This window comes from Cylas formicarius, unplaced genomic scaffold (assembly GCF_029955315.1).
Source record: "Cylas formicarius isolate icCylForm1 unplaced genomic scaffold, icCylForm1.1 PGA_scaffold_12__32_contigs__length_19106922, whole genome shotgun sequence".
NCBI lineage: Eukaryota > Metazoa > Arthropoda > Insecta > Coleoptera > Brentidae > Cylas > Cylas formicarius.
Window position 1 is genome coordinate 9,404,040 of NW_026844225.1, and position 13,940 is coordinate 9,417,979.

Genomic DNA, 13,940 nt, shown 5'->3' on the forward strand with positions numbered 1-13,940 from the left:
TCTCATTTCTTTGGAGAATAAAATTACTTGGTAATCTTACGTGGTATTCTTTTTTTACGCCGCTTGTGTTCTTACTTGTTTTTTTGTACTTATTTAATTTATATTGTACTTTTTTTTAATTGCTACAATTGCTTTATTGTAAAACGTAGTTAATAATCTTGTATCTTGTCATTTTAATTATAAGTATACCGTTGCCAAGTAGGAACAGAAACAAACCGAATAATCGTGGAAATAAAAACGACCAAGTGGATATGATTGGTACGATGCGACAAGGCTTTGTTCGTTGCAAATTCGCGGGACCTCGCGTAGTAGGAATAACAGCGTCATTTTTTTTTAAACGACAATACTATGGTCAATAATCCAAAATAAAATTCTAAAAAGTGTTTTATAGGCACCCTGTCAAGTCAATCACGTGTCAAATTCAAATTCCATTTTCATTTTGTCGAATTTTCCATACGCCGCGTATTTTTGAGAGTCCCGGACATACAGTTTTGAACCCTCGTTATACGCCCGGTAATGGCTTTCTAATTAGATTGTTCGAAGAACGGTGGTCTTTCATTTCAGTTTTGCGTTAGTTGCGTTGTTATTTTACGTATAATTTAATGAAAATATAATAATTATACGGTTTTGAGTGTAAGTCTTCTGTAAACTTTGGTTTAGGTAAGTGGAAATCGATGTGTGGTTATTTTAAAATATAAAAAATTCAAAAATGGAGGATGCAGTTCAGTAAGTAAAGTACTCTAGAATCAAAAAGGACATTTATTGAGATTTGATCCGCCAAATGGATTCAATCATTTGGATATTTTCTTAATGTAACTGACGAATTTTTTGTGTAAAATTACACAGTAGTTAATTGGCAAAGCATTAGCATTTTTATTGTGCAGTTCCCTTTATTTTGTTGCATCAACAGCTGCGTATATCGTGCGTATATTACTAAAAATTTGGCAATAATTGACTAAAACGAAAACATCTTCATTTTGAATTATTTACTCTTCTAAGCTTCAACATTAGATTCTTGGATGACATACCTATTAAAAAGAAAACTAAAGATTACCTAGAAGTTCACTGTCGCTACTCTAGTACTGAATTAAAAGAAAATGAAACACAGATCTCTTCAATCTCAGCACTAGATTTGTTTTTTTTTGCAAAGGCAAAAAGTGAGCTAGTGTAGTGTTCATAGTTCTGAGTCAAGCTTTAGACATGGTTGGTTTTGATATTTTATTAAATAAATGGGAAAAATTTGGAATTACTGGAGCTTCAGTTCAGTCTTTGGGGCCGCTGTCGTACTGTAAAACTTTAAAAACTTCTAAAATTTAAAAGTTGCCAATCTTAAAGCACGCTATTTTCCCTTCGCAAATGATACTGCTTTAGCCTATACAAGTGCAGACGAACTCTATGTGACGAGGTCAACAATGACCTCAGGAAATATGTATATTTGTTGTATAGTAGTAAATTAATCATTAATATAAATAAAAAAATATTTATGATGAAAGATAAAAATTAATAATACACAGCAAGTAAATAATGTTAGATATTTAGGGTAAGTGTAGATGAAATTAGTTGGAACGAGTATGTAAATACTATCTATAATAAATTTGTATCGAATACTATATATTAATATTCAAAGTACTAAACAATGAACAAAAATCTGATGTATCAATAATTTTATCTAATCCAGTGCATCACTATTAGATGAGAATATACTCCTAGTATACAAGTAGATTAGTAATCTATTTATATGTGTATACCAACTCTGTAACTTACTCAAAGTTAAATAAAGATTTGTTTGAGAATATGTAAATACCGGTCTTTTGCCCAAACTGAGAACGTGTTGTGTAAAAAATTTTAAAATTTTGTTTTCTCATTATATTCTATTCTTTAGACGATATAAAAAAGTTTCGAATACGAAATAGAACGAAAAGTGTGTTTCAGTTTGTAACATAACGACCAGATGATTTTTAGTTCACCTTAACCTTATGCATGATACTTAAATATTTCCAAAATTGCCTAAAGGGTCTCCTAAGCCAACATAGCTATAAATAAACTGATATTAAGTTAACAAAGTGCGAATTATAATAATAATAATAATAAAACGTCTTTCATTAATTACATTTTTTTTCAAAATTACATTTCATAAATAATAAAAGTGCTTCAATGTAGCGAAGTCTAGCTTAAAACTTACTTAGCCATTAGAAGCAAGAGGAAAAGAAATAGACGGAATCGAAAATAACAGACAAAAAATAGAAGGTGATCTAAATGTACAGACACACATATTATTGCTCTAAATTAGGAATACATCGTTTAATATTTTTACAAAGGAAGTTGCTTCTTGTTAAATTCTATTTTAAACTTCTTTAAAGAAAGTTTTTTTTTTTAATTTTCTGGAAGCGAATTGTACAACGTATTTGCATTACAGATGCAGCCTCTCCTAAACAGGGAAGTTGATATTTAGGAATAGAAAACAGAGTATCATTTCTTAAATTACAACGTGAACGGCTCTGAAACTTGCCTTTGAGGGCAAATAACCCGATGAGGAAAATTTAACAAATGGAGAGTCCTACGCGTTTCCATTTTTAGCAAACCAAATTCTTTTATTTTTTCGGACACATGATCATATATATATATATATATATATATATATATATATATATATATATATATATATATATATATATATATATATATATATATATATATATATATATATATATATATATATATATATACGACATTTGCAAGCAAGCCTACAACAGCTATTCTGAATTTTTACTTATATAAAAATTTTCCCAAAATTTGAGAAATTGCAGGAAGGATACTGATAACACGCACATTAGAAAATTATATTTGTAATGTAGGGGATCCATAATAGGGCTACATTTTTTTAGCCTTTGCAGCAGAAATATCGTCTACGCCGTGATAATTAGAATGCAAAACACAACCTACTTCTTCAGGGTTAGACATAGCAAAACTAAAAGAGTTCGAGTCAAAAAATTCTATTTGATTTTTGTAGTTATTAGACATAGTTTGGAGGAAGCTTGAAAAGTAGGTATTAATCTCTTGAGGATCATACAAGTGTATAGGAATTTCGATTTATTGTCTTTTATATTAAAACCACTTAATGAATACCACAGCTTTTAGGAATCGTTTTGTGGGCCATTAATAAATCAATATAAGCCTTTTTTTCTTTACTAAGACATGTAAAGGCAAAGTTACGGAATTTCACTTCCACAGGCTACTGTAATACGTTTTATAAAATTTCTGGATTCCCCGTGCGTCGGTTTTTGCCGAGTCGATCATAGAAACTAGTGTCAGTCAAGCTCTGAAGAAGCCAACAGCATGCGTCAGCAGCGAAACGCCAGCAAGTTCGACTCAGCAAAAACCGACGCAGGAGGAATCCAGAAGTTTTATAAAAAGTTTTTATATCTGTCGCCCTCTTTCATGATTAATTTCGAATTATGTTAATCAGGGAGCTTTGGGTTTTCTAACTTTTATTTATTTTATTGGGGCGTGACGAGTGATAAAACGAACTTGTTAAATACATCAGTAAATACCAAGCAAGCTGAGCCAAATCGGTACCAAACTTTGGTTGATCAAAATTTTCGAAAGACTTCACTCAGACACGTGATTCGTGTCTATCACACTAGTAGAAGGCACCAACTCTTTACAAGAAATAAAAATCGATGAAAAATGATTTGAAATAAATTAAATGATTCTAGACAGGAAGCGACTGGATCGTTTGGATTTAAAAAGTCCGCATTAAAATCTCCCAGGTGTTATTATAATTATTCTATTAACAACAATAGTTGCTGGATTTAATGAATTCTGATGTTTATAAAAAAGCAGTTCCTACCTTTTTCAGATGACCGGTAGACGTCCCAATAAATACCACGGTAAAATCGCCAGTTGACGTCGCGACGACAGCCGTCAGTCTCGTGTTGAACAGGAGAACCGGGACAGTAACAACAGGCTGCTCGCCTCCTAAAGGTGTGTTCACATCCAGGCCGCAGAAGTCCTCCCCAATCGTTTGCAGTTTCTATAAAGGAGAAATCTGTTTTTAAGGTAGGTTTAAAAACGATTAAAAAAAAGAAACCAACGGTATGCTTAATATTATGTTTACAATGCTCAAAGTACCGCAGTTAATTATGGCAAAGCAAATCGCGAAATTATATTTATTTTTCGATCGTATCAAAAGGGGTGATATTAAAAACGGTCGAAATTGGCGTTTATTTGAAACTGCCTTTATAGCTGCATTAGATTTCCCGTTTTCGGTGTATAATTAAAACAGTTTCCGTTATATTAGTCCCTTTTTCCACCTGGGAGGCAAAAGAATCGAGCAAATAATTACACAACGTAGAGGATTTTGCGAATAATTTTTAATTTTCGGACCGGTCACGTTGAGCGGATTACTTTTTTTTTATTCGTTCAATCGGAAAATACAAAAATGGATTTATTTGGGGGTTTAAAAAAGTGCGTTAGTACACTCCAGGAACAAATTAATTATTTAAACATTTCAAAGACAGTAAACAATTATATTCAGGTTAACGGTGGTTATCTTTGACTATATTCTATGTAATAGCAGTCAAAATGATTGTATGTGATATACTTTCGTATATTTCCATTTATATACCTTTTATATACCTCTCCTATACCTCACTGGGGGAGGGTGGGACATGGCCCACTTAAGTTTTTTTATTATTTTTTGTGGCTTTTAACCATTAAGTCAAAATATACCCAAATTTTGGCGAATCTTCGGGCCGTAATGCCCAATCTCTCCCCTATTTATAATGTAATATATAACAATTATAACTATTTATTAAAAATTATTAAAGTAACTATTTTTCTATCGATTAAAAAAATTTGTTATTCGTATTTATATCATTTTCGAAAGCTCTGGATTTAAGCTAAATCCAATCCAATCCAATCCAAAAAATAACCCTTTCTATAAATTAATTATGATTCGGTTATAATAGTATAGAATAGCTTTTTTTAGCGGTCCATTTTAATCCTGGTACTACGCAAACGGCCAAAAGTGTACAAATAACCAGAATTTATCATTATTAGAAGAAAAAACGAAAAAAAAAAATTTTGGTTAATTTTTGAGGTGGGCCCACCCCTATTTCTCCATATACCTTTCCTATGTCTGCATGTATGGTAAGTATAATTACATATATATATATATATATATATATATATATATATATATATATATATATATATATATATATATATATATATATATATATATATATATATATATATATATATATATATATATATATATATATATATATATATATATATATATATATATATATATATATATATAGAAGTATATGTTAGGCATACGGAGTAGTTCAAATGTACCAACCTGTCTGGCCTGAGCGATGTTATATCTACTAGCATCGATCCAACGTTAGAGATCACGATGATGAAATTAGTGTTACTTAAGTAGGTATCGAGTCGCCAGTGCCAGACAGGACAGTACATTTAAACTAATTCGTATGTCTGACCTATACTTCGATATACATGTTATTATATGTTATAAGGGGATGTCCATGGATGCCTATGTCAGTTCAAACGTACCGGCCTGTCTAGAAAGAGTGAAAATGGACTTGTCGTTACTTGGGTTTTAGTGGCGAATTCTGAATTAACGGGTCGTAGGTCGGTAGAAAATAAAACATTAAAAAAATGAAATCGGGCGTCGAAACGAAAAACAAAACTTCATTTATTAAATACGTTTTAAGCCGCGCCGACATAAAATTGTTACAAAGAAAACTACTTTGCAGCTTCGAAAAAACGAGGGAAAAGCGGAGAATTTAAATAAGACTTCCAAAGCAAAGTTAGTTTTTAAGATTTTTTTCCCATTTAACTTTTTTTGTATTTCATAATGGCAAACTTCACTTCTTAAGAAGAGATCGCAATTTTCCAGATTATTGTATATAGCTCGCTTTCGTTTGAAGTTTTTTGAACCGATGAAAAAGTCTGGGAAAAAAACCCTCATCGGTACGAACGGTGAAAAAAAGATAAATTATCGAAGGAAAATTGGCGACAAATCAGTGAAAGTGTTTGCAATTAAAGGCGAGTGGTTTACATGGAAAACATCAATATATCAGTTCCCCAACTGTATGTTCAGCTAACCGTTCATTCATTCTCTCAATTTTTAGCGGAGCTACTAAGGCAATTTGCCAGCACGATTCTTATTTATTTGATAAACAAATGTCTGACAAACACATTTAAATTCACACACACGTCCGTGATTATCGGTGGGATTAAAACTCAAACTCTGCATGTCTAGAACCTAGGAGTTATATATATAAATAAAACCATGATATGAATTTTTGGAATGTTAATTTTTTTAACAAATAATACTAGGTAAATAGCAAAAATCACTTTTAAGACGGTTATTTGGGACAAAATACTAATAAAAGTGCACAGAAGCAGAAAGGCTAAATAGATTTAAACCGAATTTTATAATTTTTTTTTTAAACCGTTTATCAAAAGCAACTAGATTTTTTTCGTGTCAAATAAGTGGCTAACTGCGTGAGAAAATCAAAATAAAATAATGACAATAATAATACCAAGTTCTTTGTAATTAAAAACAAAAATAACTTTATTCAAAATAACACCAGACAGGAAAACAAAGATTTTTTTTTAAATGTGACTGTTTGACAACTTTTAAAATAAGATTAAAGCAATATCTCTTGAAAAAATTTTTACAACCTTTAAATAGTTTGTTTACACATCCTTTGATTACGTGGTCAATAATTGTTGTTGTATGTAAACATTTTTATTCGACCGTTCTTATACAAATTGCAAAAAAAACCGACAGTGTGGTTGATAAACGTATTACTATTAAACTCTAAACCTATTTTACGTAGATAGCGCCTAATCTTCTAGATGCCAATGAAGTTGAATTATATGGGTAGACATATTATCGCCTGCTACTCCTAGTATAATAAATATGTTAATAAACTTAAACATGTTAATGGAAATTAAAGAAATAAACAAGTTCATCTTAATATTAAAACGTTATTTTTAAGACTTTCTAAAGTAGGAAAATAGCTTTTTTTTTTCTAAACCATGCACAAAACAACCCAAATGATAAGTCCTTCGATATTCGTTATATGATCCGATTTTCTTAGGTTTTCCCACGACAGTGGCTCGCTGAATTTTCAATATGTCTTAACACACTTTATTTGTATATTATTTTTTATTTCGACTCACAAAATAACCGGCTTAAATATTTAATTTTAGCTTCGAAATTCTATGAAAATCAAAAGTGCGTAGCTACGCTACTGGATATACAGGGCAGCTCATTACTGTTGGGCCCTTTTATATCTCGAAACAATTTTCCCAATATCACGTTCGAAAGTATCTGGTTGTCTACGCAGTCAAAAATGATGAAACGGTGTTAGAAATAATGTTTAATAATAATTTTAATAATCGAGATATTTTAGAATTTAGATTAGTGTAGATTACTCGGTGGCCCAACAGATAGCAACAGTTTTACTTCGCTTGGCGCAGAGAAATAAAAAATAAGAGTATAATGTGACGTGATAAACAAATTCCGTTCCAACGTTGGCTGCTGCTGGCGTGGCGTTTGCTTTCTTTGCGTTCGCTGAAGTACATTTATTCCGTTTCAAATTTCCACCGCTGTAAATAACACCTGTTAAATGCATAAACTCGTTCGTCGTTTTACAGTACTTTCCGAGGGCAAAATGAATCACCACTCGGCGGTTTTTAAAATTCACGTCGATAATAACAATGTTAACATTACAACGGCTTTTGCAAGGTCGCGTTCAGTTTTCCAAACGGTGGAATGGATAGTTTTTTGCATCTCATAAAAGTTGCGAGATCAGGGGTAAAAAATACAAGGCGACAATCGGGTAGCAAAGTGAAATTTGAAATATTTTTTCGTATTAGGCGGGCTTTGCGCGGTACTTTTGACACAATTATTGCTCAAAAAGCAGCTAATTTTAAAAAAGCCAAAATACGCGCAGAATGACATTGAGCATCAATAACAGACACAGATTTTTTGATATATGATATACGCAAAAAAATTTCAAATAACCTTGTTGACGATAAAAACTGTTTTAATAAGTTGGTTGACAAACTGACCGTGAAGATCTCAAAACTAACCAAATGGATAAATCTGCGATAAATCTTTATAAAATTTCGAACAAAAATAGTATTAATTTCGATAGTATGCATCAACGAAATATGGCCAATCACAGCAAGAAGAAAGTGAAGAATAGTAAAATCGTTATAACTGAAGATCTAACAAAAGAAAGACAGGAACCATTGCTTCTAGTCTAGCCAAAGAAAAGCTGGAATAGGAGGCAAAATTTTTACAAAATTTGGTTGTGGACTGAAAAAGATGTCAACATTTCCGGTACTACGATCATAAATTAGAGTATCCATTCTATTTCCAATTGTAATTAATTTAAATACCTAGATATTATATATAATTTTCTTGTTCTTGGTTGCGACAACATGCATAATATTAGAGTGGCCTTCCTAAAGGTTGAACTAGTTGAACAGAATCAATATGATATAATATGAGTTGCTGGGACATAGTAGGAATAATTTTAAATACAATATAGTTTGTTCTAACTCTGCGGAAGCCTTAGAAGAGATACAGGTCTAAATAAAGGAAATCGTTTAAATTTTATCAATACGATTGGGGAGCATTTTAGATATCCTGGATACAATAATTCAATGTAGTGAAATATTTTCTGAGACTATTCAACACTGGTTGGTGTCATTATAACCTCTAAAATGAAAAAAGTTGAGCACGGGTTATGAATATATCTGACCATTCACTGGCTTATTGTATTTTCGAAAAAAAATAAAACAAAATTTCTAAAAATATAACTAAAATCGGGAATTTTAAGAATAAACAACTCATTTTTTACTTTAAGATCGGTTGATTTTATAAAAAATCTTTCGATTTTAAGAATTTCTGATTTCGTGTAATATGTTTAGGTGTTAAAATACCATTGTATTAACTTAACCGTAATCGGCTATTTTTTCAGAACAAAGCTATTAGCGAAAACGTTTATAAACACGAGTTAAATACGATTCAACGCAATAAATCAATACAGCGCAAAGGAAATACGAAATTAAATCAACGGCAATGAGCGTACAATCGAAATATACCGTTAATTAAATAAAAATATGCAATTACAACCGCGCGGATTAGATTATTGTTCAATAAAGAACGGTAAAATCTAATGGCACGAACGTAACGTTAATAAGCAGCGTTTCCTTTTTTTTTGTTAAAACAGACATCTGCCATTTCAAATAAATAACTGCCACCGAGTTAATAAAAAGACGTTCTGTGATAAACAAAGTGCGAAGGAGAGAACATCCAGCGAACATCCTGTACGGTTTATATTTAAAATGATCGAAAGGTGTGGCACACAGACTTCGCCGCTGCCCACGACAATTTCACATTTTACTTACGCCTGCTGGTAGCCTAAGAACAAGCGATAAAGTCGGTTCTACACGATACGTGCATGGTGGCCATTTGCCGAAGCGTGTGGGCTTTTCCCATGTATTTGTTGTGCGGTACGCAGAGATAAACTCTTACTTCGACCTTGGATAGGTGTGTTAGTGTGACATCAGCATTGCTGAGATTCTCATTAATTCCCGTGTCAAAACCAAATTTTACTGTTTTTTTGAAAAAATTTTTTTTGAACTAATATATACTAAGATAAACAACGAACTTTTATTTCAGTTGAGTTTTAAATTCTTTTATTCCTATTTGTACTTTTCTTGTGTTTTATTAGTTATCAATGTTTGGGTTCCGTAATGTTCGGATAGTTATTAATTTATAAGCTTTGCGTTAGGTTGGGATAAAGATATTCAGATGCGGGTTTCACTTGATTGTGGGGCTCTTGTTTGACTATCTAATGACGTAAAAAAAATATATCGTTTCATTAAAAAAAAATTTCAGAAAATTATTTTTCTTGCCCTTAAGAAAGCGCCATCTGGTGACTCAATCGCAGATTGAGATCTGCAGATAGAGTAAGAAGCATATAATACAAAAAAACTTGATTTTGAACTTTAAAACAATGTTCACTCTAAGTATCATTAATATAAGAAAATTGGGCAGAAAACGGGTTTCAAAATTCAAGATGGCATTTACGCCCTCTGGCGGTCATTTACTTAACAATACAGTACGTAAAACACATATACGTGACTTTTCTATATGTATAAACTGATATTTGTGAAATAACTCAAAAAACTCTTGAGTATACAATCTCAAATAATATACGCAGGACTCTTTGAGGGCGTTTCCGCCGTGGTATTCGCCCAGACGATTTGACGAATGGTTCGAAGGTATTCGCCGCATCGCGGCAACGTGTGGATGCGGCTTAATCGGGAAGATTTAATAGAAGTAACTCTCTCTCTGTCTTTCTCTCGTTGCGACTTTAGAAAAGGAAGCTTTCTATTTATTTTTTTTGCTTCGCCTGCCACCGTTTTCGCGTTACGTAACTATTGTTTTCTTAGCGGATCAATGGCGGCGTCGTCGAGACAGACGGGATTTAATTTTCGTCGAATTTCGTAAACGTAAAACTAAAGTGATCGATCTTTTTTTTTGCTCATTAATTTGGCGTACCGCGTCATCATCGAAAAGCCCTTATAAATAGACCGGAAAGAATTTGCATTCGTCAAAAAAAAATACACACTCGACGCGCTCGTTTCAATTTTACGAGTTGGCAAATTTACGTTAAAAAAAAGAAAACAACGACGAACGGAAAAAACAACAGCTAAAATAAATATCGACACGGTCATTAGAAGCGCTACAGTTTCAAATCAAACGTCAATAATGGACGTAAATTAGTTAAGCGGATTTATAAAATCAACGCGAAACATTTGTTTGACCGTTAGGGGGCGCTTTAACTGACCGACCTAAAATGAGATTTACTTGTGTGCCCTGGCTAAACATATACATTTTTCATATAACATTTTTCTTTTAAATAGGCTTTACTTTAAACACCAGAATCAAGGAACAATACAAATATATGTAATTAAAGTACTGGTGTTTTATATAATTTGGTAATTTGGTTAAAACTAGTACAGTAACACCTCAAAAATTAACCAAATTGTTTTTTCTGTTATTATAATGATAAATTCCGGTTTTTTGTACATTTTTAGCGCAGCGGTAAAATGGACCACTTAAAAATTCTAAAAAAAGCTATTCTATATTATTATAACCCATTCATAATTAATTTAAGGAAAGTGTTATTTTTTGGATAATTCTACGGATTTAGCCTTAAGTCAGAGCTTTCGAAAATCTTAGAAATGCCAATAACAAATGTTTCAAACGATAGAAAAATAATAAATAATTACAATTATTATATATAGAATTATAAATAGGGAGGAGTGGGGGCACGACGGCCAGAAGCTTCGCCAAAATTTGGCTAAATTTAGTTAAAGTCAGTCGAAAAAAAAATCGACTTGATGGTTAAAAGCCACAAAAAATAATAAAAGGCTTAAGTGAGCCGCTAAAATCTACCATCCGTATGCCATGGATTTACTTATCTTTTTTTTATAATATAAATAAATATCTTTTTCTTATATCACAATGAACCAAGAACAATAATCTTGCATGACCTATGAATAACTTTGCCAGTTTTTTTTTGTTAGATAACAATTTCTTTATTTAATTTTTGAACATCAGCCTTTAAGGTATACATAACCCAGAGACGCATTTTAATTTTAATTAATTAATTTAATTTTTAATTTAATTTTACTCATTTTAATCGGAGTTATGTACAAATAAAAACGCCTTATTGCAATTTTTGAAAAATTTGTTTAATAAGTGTGCGTGTGATATATATACTAAATATTTTTGCACATTTTGATTCCTCCCCGACATATTTATACCGGGTGAGTAAAAACATACATAATTCAGAAATACTATCCGCAATGTTTTCAGATTTACCACTTTTACGTCACACGTCGTAACTTTGTTATTTTAAAAGGAATGCCCTATGTTGCAATTAACTACGTATGCCGAATTTAGGAAGGTCGCCTAATTTCAAAATTTTGTTTCTATTAGTTACTGACCTACGGCAACATCGCTTTTTCAGAAAAAAGTACCGGAACCCTTAAATACCTCCAACCACCAAAGCTGGGACGATAAAATTCAATACTTTGGAGTTTTTGAATATGCAGAATTTTAAAATGCTAAAGCAGTGTTGTCAGATTTAACACTGTTAATAAAAAAAATGCTCAACAGGTTTTTGAACATAGCAAACTTTTGAAGTGTACTGGTGAAAGGTTAGCTGAATTATAAAATCCACCCGAAATCTGATAACATTGCAAGTGATAATTTTTGAAATCAACATATTCTTTTAGTTTGGTAGACTAGAATAATATATGATATATGATATTTTTGAATTTCAATGCGAAGCCAACTGATTAAGAAAAAGTTGAGAATATTTCATAAAACATGTTTTTTTCCTGTGATCTGTGCCTCTCCCTCCGCAGCGCTTATAATGTCAACAATTTACCTTCAGATAGTGAAAAGCGCCTAAGTATTTTGAAGTAATCCCTTACAAGGGGTTTTCTAAAGTCTGCCTAAAAATTTTTTATTAATCATATACAAAAATAACTATTACTGCCGTAAAAAGCATATTATGTGAAATATTTTTTATTTATTAGAGGAATCGAAATACATTTCATTATTAATTTTTCTGTTAAGTGGCATTTATTACACTCCGGCTTGTTCCGAAAAAAAAAAAAAAATTGTACCCTTAAACGGGAGCACGAACCCACACGAAAGCTAATACAATTAAAATTAAAATGGCGTGTCCCGTTTTGGGAAGCGAAAAGGGTGAACGATATGTTTATGGGCAACGTAAAACTTGTAAGCGGGAACACATAGCACACTGGTTTTATGGTTTCTCAAGTATAAGGGGAAAACGCCATTTTACAGCGTGTATAAAAATCCATAACGTGTGTGTTAGGCGTGGGATACTTGACATAATCTTTAACTTTAACGGGAATTGTGCTCATGTCGAGCGGTTTTAATTTGTCACGTCGGCCGCTCGATAAATTATAACGCTTATTGTAATTTAGAAATTTCGTGGTTTGCCTATTAAAGTGCATTTAAAAATTCGCATTTCACAGAAAAAATGGAAAAATTGTTACCCTCGCTTCAAGGTTTGGTGGTCTAAAACTTAAAACAACCATCAGATACCAAATTTGAGAAAATACCGGCAAATTTTATTGAGAAAAGTTGATAATAATTGAAAACGATTGTGAGATATCCAATATTATTATTAATATCATATATATTTATTTCAGCAATTAGATAATACGTTCAAAAAGAATATATATCAAATGCACAATGAATTTGAAAGATTTGTGCGTGCATTTATTCAGTCTAATGCAACATACTTAGTTATGGCTAAGTTCATATTTATAATCGAATTGAAAATTTAAATTAAATTAAGTCACATTGTTATTAAAATAATCACCAAGTTAATTTTATTCACAGCTAATTTATCACTTCCAGAATGTCATAGTCAACACTAAACAACTAGTAGTCAACAGGCCTCTTAATTTTTGTATATTGATTATTTTGCAAATGCACTGGAAGGGTGTTATATATTCTAGGCCCTTCTGTTTGCAGCCCCTAGAATCTAGGAACTGCAAACAGAAGACTCCTCTGCACTGAAGTAAAATATACGAATTTTGTTAAGACTTAATAGTCTGATGACTGTTTTAATTTAGATTTTATTGATACTTAGTACTTTCCCTTCAGTAAACAATTATTTAGAAGAATATAGCTTGTTATACTTTTTACAAAATTTCTGGATGCGTCGATTTTCGTTGAGTCGAACTAGCTTGTTTTTGAATAATATTATTTTCAAAACACGTATCTGGATAATTACTAGCAGTTGAAGAGCCTTATCCGCTGCAGC

The 13,940-nt window shown here is 31.7% G+C and overlaps 1 protein-coding gene across 4 annotated transcripts in view; it reads right to left on the reverse strand.

Moving 5' to 3' along the window:
- The window catches only part of LOC132708700 (plexin-A4), a 315,847-nt gene that overhangs the window by 55,812 nt on the left and 246,095 nt on the right, over positions 1-13,940 (reverse strand). For all 4 annotated transcript variants that reach the window (XM_060681215.1, XM_060681214.1, XM_060681217.1 and 1 more), the window contains exon 3: positions 3,851-4,033. In XM_060681215.1, the coding sequence (XP_060537198.1) occupies positions 3,851-4,033 (183 nt within the window). The remainder of the gene's footprint in view (positions 1-3,850; positions 4,034-13,940) is intronic.